Source organism: Diabrotica virgifera, chromosome 9 (assembly GCF_917563875.1).
Source record: "Diabrotica virgifera virgifera chromosome 9, PGI_DIABVI_V3a".
In the NCBI taxonomy this organism is placed as follows: domain Eukaryota; kingdom Metazoa; phylum Arthropoda; class Insecta; order Coleoptera; family Chrysomelidae; genus Diabrotica; species Diabrotica virgifera.
In genome coordinates this window covers 158,547,678-158,565,488 of record NC_065451.1, presented here as the reverse complement: position 1 = coordinate 158,565,488, position 17,811 = coordinate 158,547,678, and the positions used below count along the sequence as shown (strand labels likewise).

At 31.2% G+C, this 17,811-nt stretch overlaps 1 protein-coding gene across 1 annotated transcript in view; it reads left to right on the top strand.

Annotated features, from left to right (window-relative positions):
* The window catches only part of LOC126891749 (zinc finger protein 664-like), a 38,718-nt gene extending 35,961 nt beyond the window's left edge, over positions 1 to 2,757 (top strand). The window contains exon 2 of the mRNA XM_050661038.1: positions 770 to 2,757. Coding sequence (XP_050516995.1) covers positions 770 to 2,004 — 1,235 coding nt within the window. The 3' untranslated portion in view covers positions 2,005 to 2,757. The remainder of the gene's footprint in view (positions 1 to 769) is intronic.
* Positions 2,758 to 17,811: the final 15,054 nt, after the last annotated feature.

Here is a 17,811-nt window from a genome sequence, read left to right as displayed (position 1 = left end):
GAACATTCTTCTATAGAACATTCCTTACGCTTAAGCATAGTTTTAGAAATATTGACGAAAAACGTAAAAAAACTACTAATTTACCGACTTCTCCCCCATCTCCCCCCCAAACCGGACGCTCAAAATGGTGTAACTTTTTACTGAACAATATGTGGACCATATAAAACAATTTGGTGTTGAAGGAAAACTTTTACTTTGGATGTCTGGGTTAGGCCTTTTTTTGGACTAATTATACTATACTACCTCCGTAACTTTGGAACCGTTCATTTTAGAAGGGTTATGCATTGGGCCTTTTTTATTTCAAATTTAATGTAGAACAATTTTGTGTAGAGGGTTGTTCATGCTAAATCGCTTAGTTTTAGAAATATTGACGAAAAACTTAAAAAACTACGAATTTGCAGATTTCTCCCCCCTCTCCCCCCCCCCCTCAAACCCGACGCTCAAAATGGTGTGACTTTTTTCTGAACATTATGTGGACCATATAGAACAATTTGGTGTTGGAGGATAACTTTCACTTTGGATGTCTGGGTTTAGGTCTAACTATACCATACTATACTTTTTGATTGATGGTAAACTGTACCCTCTCAATTTTTCTTTGCTGATTATCATGACTTTAGATTTAGAAGTGATAATTTTTAGTCCAAATTTGCTACTAACCTGTGCTACTTTGTTCATTAAAAGTTGTAACCGTAACCAAGGCTATCCCAAGAATATTATATTCCTTTGTTTTCTGTTTCAGTAAAATGTTTATAGTTGGTTTTCATTTTAGGTTGTGCCGAGGAAGAGAACATATTGAAAATAATTGAACCATTACGTTCGTCTCATAAAGGAAAGTATACAGGTCATCACATTGAAGGAAAAATATTAAATAAAAATGTGAATGTTGAGACTGGACAGAGACCTTATAAATGTGAAATTTGTTTCAAGCAATTTACTGCAAAAAGTAGTTTGAAAACACATTTGAGAGTGCACACTGGAGAAAAACCGCATAAGTGTGAAATTTGTTCAAAGCGATTTATTACAACGAGTGATTTGAAAAAACATTTGAAAACGCACACTGGAGAAAAACCTTACAAGTGTGAAATTTGTTTTAAACAGTTTAGCGAAGCCGGTAGTTTGAAAACACATTTGAGATTGCACAGTAGAGAAAAACCGTACAAGTGTGAAACTTGTTTAAAGCAGTTTACTACGACAAGTTCGTTCAAAAGACATTTGAGAGTGCACACTGGAGAAAAACCGCCCAAATGTGAAATTTGTTTTAAACAGTTTTCTACAGCAGGTAGTTTGAAAAATCATTTGAGAGTCCACACTAGCGAAAAACCTTACAGATGTGAAACTTGTTTTAAACGGTTTAGTGAAGCAGGTAATCTCGGAAAACATTTGAGAGTACACACTGGAGAAAAACCGCACAAATGTGAAATTTGTTCAAAGCAATTTATTACAACAAGTGATTTGAAAAGACATTTGAAAACGCACACTGGAGAAAAACCTCACAAGTGTGAAATTTGTTTTAAACAGTTTAGCGAAGCCAGTAGTTTGAAAACACATTTGAGATTGCACAGTAGAGAAAAACCTTACAAGTGTCAAACTTGTTTTAAACAGTTTGGTCAAGCAGGTGCTTTGAATACACATCGGAGAGTACACACTGGAGAGCAACCTTACAAGTGTGCGGTTTGTTTTAAATGTTTAAGTACAGCAGATAATTTAAAAATACATTTGAGATTGCACAGTGGGGAAAAACCTCACCAGTGCGCTATTTGTTTAAAGCAATTTACTGCAAAGAGGAATTTGAAAGTACACTTAAGAGTGCACACTGGAGAAAAACCTCACAAGTGTGAAATTTGTCTTGAGCAATTTAGTCAAACAAGTTCTTTGAAAACACATTTGAAAGTGCACACGGAAGAAAAACCGCTTAAATGTGAAATTTGTTTAAACCAGTTTTCTACAGTACGTAGTTTGAAAATTCATTTAAGGGTCCACACTGACACTGGAGTTAAACTTTAAGAGTGTGAAATTTGTTTAATACCCGCTTTATATCAACAAGAAATTGACAAAGTTATTCAAGGCCAAATTTGACGTGTACAAAATGTATGGTTTGTGGTACAAAACACAATTTGACATCCAATTTTACCCACAGATCACCTAAAGTGTTCTGTAACTTTAATGTGGATCAAAAGAAAATGAAGGAATTTGATGAAATATAACAATCGGAAAAGCTAGATCAATCTTCAACCGTGTGGGGGCGTTCTTCAAGAGCCACAACCTTTCTCTTGGTATAAAAGTAAGAATGCTGAGATGTTACGTCTTCTCTGTCCTTTTTTATGGTGTTGAGTCATGGACCTTGAACGAGGATATGTGCCGAAAATTGGAAGCATTTGAGATATGGCTATATCGGAGAATTCTTAAAATCCCATGGACTGATCGGATCACAAATGAGGAGGTTCTTAGAAAAATGGGGAAGAACCGAGAAGTACTCTAACCACCATCAAATCTCGAAAGTTGGAATATTTTGGACATATTATGCGAAATGAATCCAGATATGCCCTCCTACAAGCCATCATGCAAGGAAAAATATTTGGAAAGCGAGGTCCAGGAAGAAGAAGAACACAGGGGCGGCCCGTCGGGGTAGGCAAGGTAGGCGCCGCCTACCCTCTTCAAATGTAGTACAATAATATAAATTATTAATATAAATTACTTATTTCAAAATTGTAATTTATAAATTTTGACACAATACCTACAATAAAATAGCAAAAATTATCCAAATTATTTTTAAAAATATCCAAAAAATTTTCTCCGTAGTTATAATTATTGTACGCCCCTTGTAGTATCAGTAGTACTGTATAAGATTCTATATTCTTCCTTGGTCAGGCACTTGAAAACGTAGCCTGAAATAGAACGACGCCAACACCGAATTGACGTGCGATCTCTCTGTTTACGCGAGCAGGCCTGCTACAGGTCTGCTGGTAACGACCGTATTCTACGATTTTGAAAGGGGGCGAATAGGCACAGAGTCTTATAGCCGGACCTACAAAATTTTATCAGTTGCTTCTCTTGTGTCTTGTGAAACTGTTTTACAATTGTTTTTTGATTTTGGCTGTTATTAGTAGGTTAAGTATTGAATAAAACTAGGTAGGATAATTTAAATTTGTTTATGAAAACTGAATAATAAACAGGTAAATTTGAGATCGGTCTATTGAATGGCATTTTAATTTTATATTAATTTAGTAATAATTCACTAACGACAAATAAATCTGTGAATAGTTATTTTTTGTCAGTCGTCCATTATATTTTTATTGTGTTTCAATACAATTTGGATAATTTAAAGTTAAACTGACGAATTGTGCTATTAGATTATATAGATAATTAAAAATTTAAAGCGAGGTTAATTGTTAACTTATCAATTTATTCGAAGAGTAAATTATTATTTGATACATAAATAAAATAAGTAATATTTGACGTTGTTGAAACGTAGGTGTGTTAGTTTTATTGGTGGAAAAACTTTAGTCATCGAATATGAATATTTTAAACGATGTAATATACAGTGTGATCGAGACGCCTTTTTCAAGCCGCCAAAATCAAGAAAGATCAGAAATTATTTCAATGGGCCGGCCTTTACCAAATTTAACAATTTTATCCACAGATAAGACAAAAGACAATCGACCATTTTCGAGATCGTTTAAAACAATATGGTATGAAAATCATAAATGGCTAAGCGGAAGTTATTTTAAAAATTCACTTTTCTGTTGGCCTTGTCTGTTGCTCCCAAATTTGAAGCAAAATGTTTGGGTGAGTCAGGGATATTCAGATTTGAAAAATTTATCAGCTACTTTAAAAAAATATGAATCTTCGAAAGAACATTTAAACAATAATTGCTTAGGTTTAAAACGGTTAGAAAAAAATAAACAAACTATTGACAGTGCTTTAGCTGGACAAATTTCTCTATCTAATAAGATATATAATGAAGAAGTTGAAGAAATTGATGTTACAATTCTGTTATGAAAACAAGAACTTGCATTTCGCGGTCGTGATGAGAGCAAGAATTCTTCAAACATGGGTAATTTTAAAGAAATTTTTAATTTAGTAGTTAAACGCGACCAGGAAATCCAAGATCATGTTAAAAAATAGAAGGGGTGTTCACGGGTTTGTCAAAAACAATACAAAATGATTTAATAGATTGCCTTGCCGATTACGTAAAAAATGAAATTTCAACAGAAATTAATGAAATGCAATTTTTTTCTATACTAGCGGACGATACTACTGATATAACCGAAAAATCACAGTGTACTTTAACAATCCGTTTTGTTAACAACAAAGTTGGTCAGGTAACAGAAAGATTTTTAGGGTTTTTTGATGTTAGCGAGAATAGATCTGCAGACGCTCTATATAGTTTAATTTCAAACGTGCTTGAGCCATATGATTACAAAAATAAATAAATTGCTCAATTTTACGATGGTGCAAGTGTAATGGCTGGCTCTTTAAACGGATTACAATCAAAAATTAAAGTAGATGCTCCAAAAGCAATTTTTACACATTGTTGCGCTCATAGATTACATTTAGTATGGCAAGGCGGCTCAAAATGTATTATAAATTGTAGTATATTTTTAGTCGCCTACCCGAAGTATATGTGTAGCCTACCCGCATACTGAGGTCACGAGCCGCCACTGGAAGAACATCCTGGTTAAAGAACCTCAGAAGCTGGTTCAACACAACATCTGTGCAGCTTTTCCGTGTTGCTGCAGATAAAGTGAAGATTGCCATGATGATCGCCAACATTCGTCACGGATACGCACATCAAGAAGAAGATAACAATTGGCTATGTTTTATTTTGTCAAATTTCTTTATTTTCTTTTTATTCACGGCAAAATTGGATGTAGAATTCTGTTTTGTATAAGTCAAATTTGACCTTGAAGAAGTTTCAATTTCTTGTTCAATTTATTTTGATGTAAAGCGGGTATAAAGCAATTTAATATAACATCTCATTTAAAAGTAGTACATCTAACACACGTTGGAGAAAAACCGTAAATTATTAACATATGAAATTTGTTACAATTGTTTTGTTAATAAATACATAATGAAAATTTTTTTGGCTATCGTTTGAAACCTTTATAGTCCATTCGTTAACGGTAAAATATTGCAAGACCTCTAAATTCTAAAGAACCGCTACAATTTAGAAGAAATTTTGCAAATAAGCTCATCTTATCCTTCTCTTCAAAAGTGATATGACTACAATATGTGCTTTTTATTTTTAAGGGGTGAAAACTAGTATGTTTTATGTATATAAAAAAATAGTATGTTAAATATAGGAATTTGATTGTTTCTCATATTGAAATGTATTTTATTGTTTATAACTATTTTTAAACCCTTAAACACTACCCTCTAAACAAGAATTTGTTTAAAAATATTTTGTAACTTTAAATTAAGTAATAATGTATTTTGTAGTGATCTAAACTTTATTTTATGTTTGCAATTTAGTTTATTAAATATTTAATATTTTCAACCCTTATAAATTACCCCTACAAATAGATTTATTAGATCATTCACTCACGTTAAAATATTGCAAAACCTGTGAATTTTAAACAACCGCTTGGGTTGACATGAAATTTGGCATTCACATAGCTAATAAGTTAAAGAAAAAAAGTGATATAGTACCGATATGTACTTTTGTCCTGGGGGTGAGTTTCACCCCTTATCGGGGGTGAACAAATATAGGTCCAAAATAAGTCCGAAAATGGATAAACTGACTAATTCTAAGCAACTTTTGTTTTATAAAGTTTTTTCACGAAGTCAATACTTTTCGAGTTATTTGCGAGTGAATATGTTCATTTTTCAACAAAAGAACCACGTTGTTAGACGGTTTTTCGCAAATAACTTAAAAAGTAAGTATTTTATCGAAAAAATATTCCGAGCAGAAATATAGACTATGAAAAACTGAAAAAATTTGTGTATGTATGAAGTTTGGAGACTTAGTAGAACCAGTGTTGTAGCTAATGAAGTTATAAGATACGGGTCGTTGAGATTTCTCTTACAAAGTGAAAATTTATTGATTGCTCTAAAACCGGTTGAGATATGCAAATGAAATTTGGTGGGTTTTATATTGACAGGCTTACTATTAAGAATTTTATATTCATCATTGGCGCGCATACGGGTACTACTCTGATTTAAACAAAAATACTACGCCACTGAGGTATTTCAAATCAAAAAGCATTTTTGAGTTACTTATTTAATTTATGACAGAAAATATATCTTCCCTTTTTTTCATACGATGCGCCTTTTTCATGAAAAAAAATAAAATACTTATATCAACGCTTAAAAAGTATTCGACATAAGTTTCAATGTGGTTTTTTAACGATAACTTCTGTAATTTTCAAGATATTTCATTGTTCCAAAGCTTATTTTGTGGGGAATTGTAAGTGCTAAAAGTATGCAGAAGCTGGACTTTCTGGATGTCTTTGATTTTTAAAGCATGCGATTCAAAGAGCTTAGAAAACTGCTTCTTACACTTACGTGCAAATTTAAAATATAAATATCTCACTCAGTGTTTACCATAGAGACATTGAAAAAACTAAATAAGTTTTAGTATAAAAAATACTACATTTTAGTATTGATATATATTTTTCAGATTTCTTTTAGTTTTCAAGTAATTTTGGAAAATTGAAAACATTTATAAAATATCAAAAAATAATTTAATACGAAATTGAAATTTTTTTCAAACCTAAGTACTTTAAACTGGTTAAAATCTCAGAACGCGTAGTCAGGCTATAAATAAACCTAATTGTGTATGGAATAATGTTAATTTTTATTTTTGTGAAAAATTCACCAATTTAAGTAATTACTCTTTTAATTTTTCAACGACATAATCGTTTTGTTTTTGTAATAACTCAGCCATTTTTTATCCAAATCACTTTTATCATAGCACCTTTTAAAGGCATCAGTAAAATATTTAAAAGATGTCTCCATAATTTCTTTCTAAAAGTCTATTTCTTGCGTTATTTAATGATAAAATGTTTGATTCAAGGTTAATTCGAATAAACCACGATTTTAAGTAGGCTGTAACTTAGGTTGCGTTATTGCTATAATAATTTAAAAAACACCACTCTATTCACTCGTTTAATAGGTTTTTTTGGTTATAATGACTTTTTCGTAAAAATGCATAATTTTAGAGATATTTTTGAAAATCCACTCAAAAACATTCATTTTTCATGTAGGAAATCATCAATTTCGATCGTGAATAACTTGCTAAATATCAATTTACCGAAAAAGTCGTATATAAGATTTTTTACTCAGAATTGAAATATCTATTAATTTCCGAGGTTATTTTGAGGTTACATATTTCCACCCCCCGAGAAGGGGTGGTACCCACCCCCAGAGCAAAAGCACACATCGGCACAATATCACTTTTTTCTTTGACATATTATCTATATGTATGCCAAATTTCAAGTTAATCCAAGCGGTTCTTTAAAATTTACCGCAAAAACCGTCAAAGAATGGACTATTAGCCGCGTAATTAGAGCGATCAATTCGCATTTTACGGAACGTCAACGTCACGGATATCATGCTTAGCGGATTTAAATTTTGTCTCGTATTGTTTACTTTTGAGTTGTAGAAGATATTCCAACAAAAAAAGTTGAAGATATCGTACATTAGATAATAACATGTTTTAAGCTCACCATCAAATCTCACGTCAAATAATTGTCAAAGTGTGGACACGAATTTTTATTCTCCGCATTTTAATAGTTTGATTTTAACGATACAAACGAGCAGTTCTCGGTGTATTGTGTGTTATTGTGTTAATTAGTGTTCATTTTGTTAATTTTCTTTATTGTTTATAATAGGTAGGTTAGGTAAGTGATTAAAAAAATATATAATGGATGAGACCTCGGGTGGCACTTCGCCACCCGAAAATAAGGACGCAGAGGAGGATAGGTATGTAAATAATTTTATAGATTTAAATAATAGATATAGAACTGAGGATAAAGGTCCATATTTTGTATATATTGAGAGTACTGATAAGCATTTGGGAAGAATTTTCCCAATCCGGATTGGTCACGTTTTGTTGACTGACAATTATATAAAATCCGATGTTCTTGATATCAAATCGATTGGTCTTAATCGCGTTAAAGTTATTTTTAAGTCTTATGAAAAAGCTAATTATCTAGTTAATAATAAAATTATGTCTAATAATAACTTAGTAGCGTATATACCCAAATTTTTTACACACAAGAAGGGTGTGTTGAGGAATATTGATACATACTTTTCTGAGGAATATTTAAAAAATGCCATAATATCTCATAAAGAGGTGGTTCAAGTCCAACGCACGAAACGAAAGGTAACAGATAAAGACGGTAATATTTCATATGTAAACAGACAAATGGTTATTGTTCAATTTGTAGGAAATGAACTTCCTCAAAATATAACAATTAATTTATGCAATTTCTCTGTAGAACCATATATATTCCCCGTTGTTCAATGTTTTAATTGTTTGCGATATGGGCATTCTGCCAAGCAATGTAAAACCAAATCTTCTCACTGTCGAAACTGTTCTAGCCTAAATCATACGTCAGACTCTTCTTGCGAAAAATTCTGCATTTATTGCCAAAATAATGAACACTGCTCTACATCCAGAGATTGTCCAGTATATAAGAAACAAAAAAATATCAAACAACTCATGGCCAGGGAAAATATTACATTTAAAGAAGCTGAAAGATTGCATGATAATCCATCTTATGCCAAGATTTCTACAAATAATAGATTTTCAGTTCTTAATAATTCCACTAATTTTCCCTCTCTGCCACTCCCCAGTACGTCCCAAACTCCAAATTCTAGCTTTTTGCTACGTAAACCCATTGTTCGAAATACTTCACCCAAAAGACAAGTGAAAAAACGTAAGCCATCTGCTCCGGAGTCTCCACCTATTTCTCCGTCTCTGCCTACTTTTTCCCATTTTCAATCAAAAAAAAACAAAATCTTCACATAATCCCATCATACCAAATCCTCACAGAGATGACTTTATCCAATATAAGGAAAAACTAACAAGTCAGATAATAACCGTAGTTAAACAAGTAGTTAATTCAGATTCATCCGAAACAAATTACAATTTAGAAGAAAATATTAGAAATATGATCTCCTCTATATTAAGTCCTTCAAATCTAATTCCAGAAATCGATATTGAATCTTGTTCTGATGATTCAATCCACTAATAAGATAAGTACACCCAATAGTAAAAACATTAAAGTTATCCAATGGAATATTCGTTCTTTCTCTAAAAACCATCCAAGTTTATTAAATTTTTTACACGATAATCCTGTAGATATTATAGCTTTATCAGAAACCTTCAAAAAACCAAACCATTCTTTTAAACTAAAAGGGTATAAGATTATCCGACAGGATCGTGCAAATGGCTTTGGCGGTGTTGCCATTGCAGTTCGCCAAGACATTAAATTTATAAATTTTCCTATTACTTTTGCATATAAAAAAGATTTAGAACTTTGCGCAGTTAAATTTCCGTCCTTAAATATCATACTAGTATCGGTGTATAAACCACCTAAATTAAATGTTTCTAAATCAGATTGGTCAAATATCTTTCGGCAATTTAATTCTCCTGTTATCTTCTGTGGCGATTTTAACAGCCATCATACACTTTGGGGATCTCATATTAATAAAGCTTGTGGTAATCAATTAGTAGAAGCCTTAGATGACAATAACTATGTTGTTCTCAATAATGGTAAACCAACTAGAATTTCTCGTCCAGAAGAGCTACCTTCGGCGGTAGACATTACATTTTGCTCTGCTGGTTTGGCTAGTGATTGTTGTGTATGGGATGTCGTACCAGATGCGTTAGGTTCAGATCATTGCTTAATCAAATTTGAAATTATTAGGGATAGAGTTATAATAAATAAAAATCCAGCATCTAAATGGAATGATAAATTAGCTGATTGGTCTGCATACTCCACTATACTGGAAAATTCGTTAATTAGGACAAACCAAAATCTAAACTCCAATCTACTAAGCTTCTCTATTTTTATGGAAAAGGTCTCAGATGCAGCATCCGCAACTATTCCCCTAAAAAGAGCAAGACAACAAGTAACTCAACGTCCAATATGGTGGGATACCGAATGCTATGATATGTTTCGTCGCAGAAAAGAAGCCCTGAACCAGTATAAACGTGTCTCAAACTATACAAACTATTGTCAATATCAAAATGTAGCTAGTCAAACTAAATTACTATTTTCTAAAAAAGCTCGAGATAGCTGGATATCTTTCATAAGCAATATTAATAAAAACACGCACCCTACTAAAATTTGGCAATTTATAAAAAAAATATCAAACAAAGACTCAACGGGATCGGGCAGTATATCAGCTGATATGGTGGACGATTTTTTTGAGTTTTTTATTCCCAAATTTGCATCAAATAAAATCGACTTCAGTAAATTCAATAGTAATGTAGCATGCAATGAATCATTTTATATGCCTATCAGTTTGGAGGAATTACGATTAGCAATCAAACAATCTAAAAGTACAGCACCGGGATTTGATAGCATTACATATAAAATGATTGAATACTTGCCTGAAATTGCTAAAGGAATTCTTTTAAATATTTTTAATAGTTGGTGGTTGCAAGTATTATATGACCAAAGTTTAAAAAAAACTGTAATTTGCTTACTTGCTAAACCCAACAAAAATTTAAGTCTACCTAACTCTTACAGACCAATTTCATTAATATCATGCATTACAAAAACATTTGAGAGAATTATCAAATTAAGAATTGAATTGCATTTTGAAAGTAATTGTTTATTACCTATTAATCAGTTTGGATATCGCAGAGGCAAAGGCACCTCTGAAGCATTAGCTCAATTAGTTTCCGACATTCAGAATGCACTTTCCGTTAATCTTATAACGGCATGCTTGTTTTTAGATATTAAAGGGGCTTATGATACTCTGGATATTGATATTTTAACTGTTCAGCTCATAAAATACGGTCTAAATTATAAATTCGCACAAAGAATCACAGATTTGTATAGGGACAGAGAAGTTTTCATTCGAGATTCAGAAAATCACATTTACGGCCCTCGATTATTATCAGTCGGAATTCCGCAAGGTTCAGTCCTAAGTCCAGTACTTTTTAATATCTATACTGCAGAATTGCATGACATGTTAAATGAAACAAATAATACAATTAAAATTATTCAGTATGCAGACAATTTCTGTATATACAGCAGCCGTAAATCATATAATGAGTGTTTATGCGATTTGGAACTGATAATGCAATGTGTAAAAAGATGGTCTATGGCTTTTAATTTCACGTTATCCCCTGAAAAATCTAGCATCACCTTTTTCACTAGACATAGGTTAAGTTCCCCTGCCAGTATAAATTTAAGTAATGTTGATATTAATGTATCCTCTCACCATAAGTATCTGGGCGTGGTTTTGGACAAAAAACTAACCTGGACACTCCATGTGAATCACATTATCAACAAATGCGAGAAAGGTTTAAACATGCTTCGTTGCATATGTAAAGCTAGATGGGGTGCCGACCCAAAGATAGCATTAATGTTCTATAAATCGTATATTCGGTCAATCATTGATTATGGATGCTTTTTATATGGTTCATCGTCAAAATCTAATTTATCAAAAATCGATCATATTCAGTATAAGGCAATACGTATATGTATTAGTGCGTTTAAGTCAACGCCATGTGCTGCAATTCTAGCAGAAGTGCAGGAACCTCCTCTAAACCTTAGAAGAGAATTCTTGTCTAATAAGTTTCTATTAAAGACCAGGACTTTAGATTCACATAAATTATTAAGTAAAATTAACAGTCTCACTGAATATAACTTAACAAATTCTTATTGGAGAATTAAAACTTCTCCCCCTCTTACAGATGCTTATCTAGAAACTAACAACTTTAGCATTAACACTAAACAAATATTACCCATATATAACCTTTCTATTGAGGAAATCGCAATCTTTCCAAAGATCATAAAACCTACATATAGAAACTTACCATGCCAAAACAATAAAATTATAAAATTAATCTTATCTGAATTTTCTAATTATAAATACATCTATACAGATGGTTCAAAAACATGTAATAGTGTAGGTAGCGCTTATTATGTTTCTAATATAAAAAGTGGTAATTCTTTTAGACTGCCTAAATGTACATCTATCTTCACTGCCGAACTTTATGCTATTGAAAGAGCCCTAACTTACGCGGTTGAACAGAACTTTGGAGACACGGTTATACTATCAGATTCTTTATCTGCTCTTGAGGCAATATCACAACCAATAACCAAAAAACACAACAATGAGTTGTTATGCCATATTAGAAAGACAATCGCTCGATTTAAAAATAATAGTAGTGACTTGGTCTTTATCTGGGTAAAAGGACATGCTGGAATCAAAGAAAATGAGATAGTGGATGAAATGGCAAAGAATTCGGCAACTTTAAATGAAATAGTAGATTTAACAATCTCCAGCGATTACATTCCAGAATTGCATAAAAAATTAAGAAAGAAATGGGAAACTATTTGGCTTAAGTTTGTACAAACTTCGAGGAATCCATACACTTACATATACCCACAACTTCCGCAAAATATCCCACATATATTTGATTATCACTAGAGACTGGAAAATATGCACTAAAAAATGTCTAAAATATGCATGCAATATGCATTTTAAAACAAGCTGAATATGCACAATTAACATGCAAATATGCATTTATATATGCACTTATTTTTATATGAATAATTTTATGGTTTACGTTAAATACATAAATAAATAAAAAATAATAAAAATAAATAAATAGGTTTGAATTTAAACCAAATTGTATTATTATTTCTTAATATATTTTTTTAACTTCAGGTTTTGTGACAAATAAAACGGCAAAATATTTTATTTTGACCACAAGATAAATAAGAGTACAATAAAATAAATGTACATATTTTTATTGTTACAATATTGATTCATATTTTCTAAACTAATATTATAAAAAGAGTACAATAAAACAAATTTACATATTTTTATTGTTACAATAAATAATCATATATTGATTCATATTTTCTAAACTAATATTATGTCTTCTATCTGTTAATATTTGTTTATAGGCAGAAAAAGATCTCTCAACGTCACAAGATGTAATTGGGGCATATTTAAACTTTGCTATTAGAGACGGATCCATATTAATATTTTCATCGAAGTTTCCAAAATTGATTATATTATTTATTGAACGCAATAAAGTGAAACCCTCATTTTTGTTTAAAACGTCATCAAGTTTATCTTTAATTTTTACTCCAATTTCCCCATTCAGATTTGTTATTTTCTGTTTAACCGAATCAACAATAGACATACTATTGTGAAGACATAAATTTTGAGCCTCTAATTTTGTAATTGAACTTTCAATGATATCGAAATTCGATTTTATATACAACAATTGATTTTTAATAGACTTTTCTTTAAAAATATTTTGACAGTTATCAATAGCGGTACAAGTCGGATCAAAACTTGAAATAACGCTTTTGATGTCGTCGTAGTGTTCAGATAAAAATATAGCACTTTTAAGCCAAGTTCCCCATCTGGTTAATACTGGTTCTGGTGGTAAAGGAATATCGGGAAGCATCTCCCTATATACCTGTACACGTAGTGGTGCTTTCAGAAATACTTTTTTTACATTATTTATTAAGGTGTTTACATTGGGAAATTCAATTCTAACTTTCTCTGCAACTCTGTTTAGGCCGTGCGCCAAACATGTACAGTGAATTAAATTAGGGAAAAAGATTTTAAGATTGGATGCAGCTTTCATCATATATGAGGCGGCATCACTAAGCATTAATAATATTTTTTCAAATGGTACTTGATCAGGTAAAAAAAAATTTGTTAGGGATTCGTTAACAAATCTAGCTATTGTAGCATAGTTTGTTTTTTCCAAACATTTTACACTAATTAAGTATGAGTTTTTAAAATCGCCAGAGTCGTTAAGAACTCCAACAATTAGATTCGCAATTTGTCGACCCTTTGTATCCGTTGTTTCGTCGACGGAAATCCAAAGATATTCGGCTTTTAACTGATTTTTAATACTCGTCATCACATCTTTGTAACATGCACTGACATATTTTTTCCGAAGAGTTGTACACCAGGGAAATAAGGCAAAAATATATCATGTTTGGGACACTTAAGCAGCCAGGTTGCAAATGGGTTTTTTGGGTACTATATACCTAATACATTATAAATACAAAAATGCCCGTCACAGTTTGGACGAGAAATTTAATTATTAACAAATAAGTGTCAAAAATTGAAGTTTTTTCGTTTAAATCGCTGCAGGTAAAAATATGGTTATTAAGTATCTAATTTATAATATTTTTCTTTTAGTAGATGAGCCAAGGTTTAAAATAGCGCTTTTTGAATTTTGGTCCGATCATTTGTTGCTTCGAATATTGCAAAATAAAACTAAAATTTCGAAAATAAAAAATTTGCTATAACTTTTGCGAAAATGAATTTAAGACTTTCGTATTGCACGAAAAGTTAAGTCAAACAGTTCACACAACGCACAAAAAATTTTAGGACGATTGGTCAATTATTTTAAATTTTATTCAATTTGTTTATCGCAAACAGCTTTTTTTTCGCAATGTTATTGTTCAGAAAATAATAATAATACAGAAATTCTGTGAAAACAGCATGGAAGTAAAATAGTGGTATTTTCAAAGTATTTAAAAAAATCATTAAAAATTTATTTTTGTCAATCGGAAAACATTTTACTAAAATAGAGTCATTTTTGGCTTATAAACAATTTGAATAACTTTGTTAATATTGACTGCAGGCTAAAACTACACTGGGATTTGAAAAACTGGTATTTTTATACGAATTTTCAAATAAAAATTTTTCACCTAGGTTAATTACGGTCAAAGTTAGCTAGTTTTTTTTATTTAAATGACGGCTACTTTGTTTATAACAATTAAGCAACCTAACTAGAGCCATTTTGAAGGTGAAGATATATAGTTTATGTGTAAAAGTTTGAGTAAACTTTGAACCACAACAGAGTGGTTAATAAAGTTTTAAAAATGGCGTCCGAACGGAATTAATTCGTGGTCGGTGGAGAGGAATTATTAAAATCCGTGCACTGAAAAAATGAAACTGATTCTGCAAACATATGCTGCGATTTAAATCGCCGGAACTTGTTGATGGATTTTGATCATAATTTTTTTAATTTGTATATACTCGTAGTATTATAGAGTACGTTATGTACACACATCCCCACCTAACAATACAAAATGTTAGGGGGAACTCCCCTTATCACTTAGGGATATGAAAAGTAGATTACAACCGATTCTAAGACCTACCGAATATACATATATAATTACATAAAAATCGGTCAAGCTGTCTCGAAGGAGTATGGAAAGTAACACTATGACAGGAGAATTTTATAGATGTAAATATATAGATGGCTGTTAACAAATAGGGGTTGGTGATAAAAGAGTGAAAATTAAGGGTTGTATGTATTTTTTATTTCTACATCATATAAAATTAAGGTAGATAATTTTGTCAAAAAAAAAAATTTAAAAAAATGTCAGGGGTGCAACCCTCCTTATAACTTATGGGTATAAAAATAGATTAAAACCTCCTCTCCTCCTATAGGATATACGTGTAAAATTTCATAAAAATCGGCCAAGCCGTTTCGGAGTAGTATGGCAACTAACACTGTTACAGAAGAATTTGATGTATATAAAAGTAACTGCGAATTAAATAATAAAAGTTGCTAACTTTGACCCGAATTAACCTAGGCAAAAAGTTTTTTCTGAAAATTCGTGTAAAAATACCAGCTTTTTAAATCCTAAAGTATATTTACTATATAGTCAATATTAACAAAGCTATTCATATTATTTATAAGCCAAAAATGACTCTATTTTACTAAACTTTTTTCGGAGTGATAAAAACGACTTTTTAATGATTTTTTTCAACACTTTGAAAACATAACTATTCTTCTTGCATGTGATTTCCACAGAATTGCTATATCAATATTATTTTCTGAACAATAACATTGCGAAAAAAAAGCTCTTTGCGATAAACAAATTAAATAAAATTTAAACTAATTGACGAATCGTCTTAAAAATTTTTGTGCGTTATATGGAATGTTTGACACAACTTTTATTGCAATATGAAAGTCTTAAGGCAATTTTCGCAAAAGTTATAGCACATTTTTTATTTTTAAAATTTTAGTTTTATATTGTCATTTTCCGACGCAAAAAATGAGTAGACTAAATTTCAAAAAGGGGTATTTTAAACCTTGGCTGATCTACTAAAATAAGATTATTCTAAATAATATATATAATTACCCTATTTTTACCTGTAGCGATTTAAATGAAAAAACTGAAATTTTTTACCCTTATTTGTTAATAACTAAATTTCTCGTCCGAACTGTGATGGGCATTTTTGTATTTATAATGTATTAGGTATATAGTAGCCAAAAAATCCATTTGCAACCTGGCTGCTCAAGTGTCCCGACAAAAACCTTATTTCCCTGGAGTATTGAAGAACTTGGTATTTGAGCTGGTTTATCTTTAATCTTGCAATAAGTTTTTAAAAAGTTTTGACACGATTTATGTTCTAACTTGTGCAGAGGGATATTGCAGTTCAAAAAAAAATGGCATAAATCCTTTGCAAAGGTTTCTTGCCCAACTGACGTATTCTGAATCTGCAAACTGTTCTGTAGAATCTGCTGGCGAGGTTTATTATCATTTTTTGATAGCTTAGTTTGGTGAAGTGAAGTTTTTATGTGTTGAACTACTTGGAATTTCTTTTGACATGGAATCTGGAATATAATGATAATGATGTTTTAGATGTTTTCGTAAATAGATACCTACATTAAAATGATCAAACTTTTTAAACCTCCCCCAATTTTTTTTTATTTCTCAAAGTGAAATTGAAATCGTCAAACAATAAAGTACAGTCAGTGTACCGTAGTATACAGGGTGGGCCACTCTCAACACCTCGCTCTGTATAAGCCAAACCGTTGCGAACTTTAAAAAACAGTTTTTGAAGAAATGGGACGGTTTGTCATTTTAGAATAGACAGACACATAGATGTGCAAAGAAGTTTGATAAGTTTAAAAATCTATTGAAGTGGAGAACTTACCTTTTTATCACAAATGGTGCAAAACATACTTTCACTGTCGATAACTTTTAGATGATTGTTACTTCCAATCCAACTTCTGAGAAGACTTGATTTTTCCCTTGCTACTTTAGGCATTTTCACAATAATAATAAAATGATTTTTTTACACAGTATAGTCAATAACTTGCAATCACAAAAGTTGAATAATCGGCGATTGATTTAAGACTAACCATTCATAAAATAAAATAATCTATCCTACCCTTAAAATGCTTAAAATTTCGTTTTGGTTGGTTTTCCCAGAATAATTCATAGTTGGCCGACACCAGCAGAAAGTATACAGGTAATATTTGTAATGTTATTCAAAATATAATCGGTATTTACTTAGGTAATTTGTAAATTCTGAGAAGTCTATAAATCTTAAATATCCGGATAATGATACCTGCAGCTATAAATAACGCCCATTATGTTTATGGGTACAACAACAAAGGAGCTTAACAGCAAAATATTTACTTTCACATTTTATTTTAATGGATGTTGATGTTACTAATATATACCTTATTTTTAAATGGGGTAGAGTAAATTCCCATCAAAATATGCATTTATATGCTCTTAAATCTCCAAATATGCAAGGCATATGCATTTATGAAAAACATGAGAAATATGCAGCATATATATGCATATGCATTTTGCATATAATCCAGTCTTTAATTAT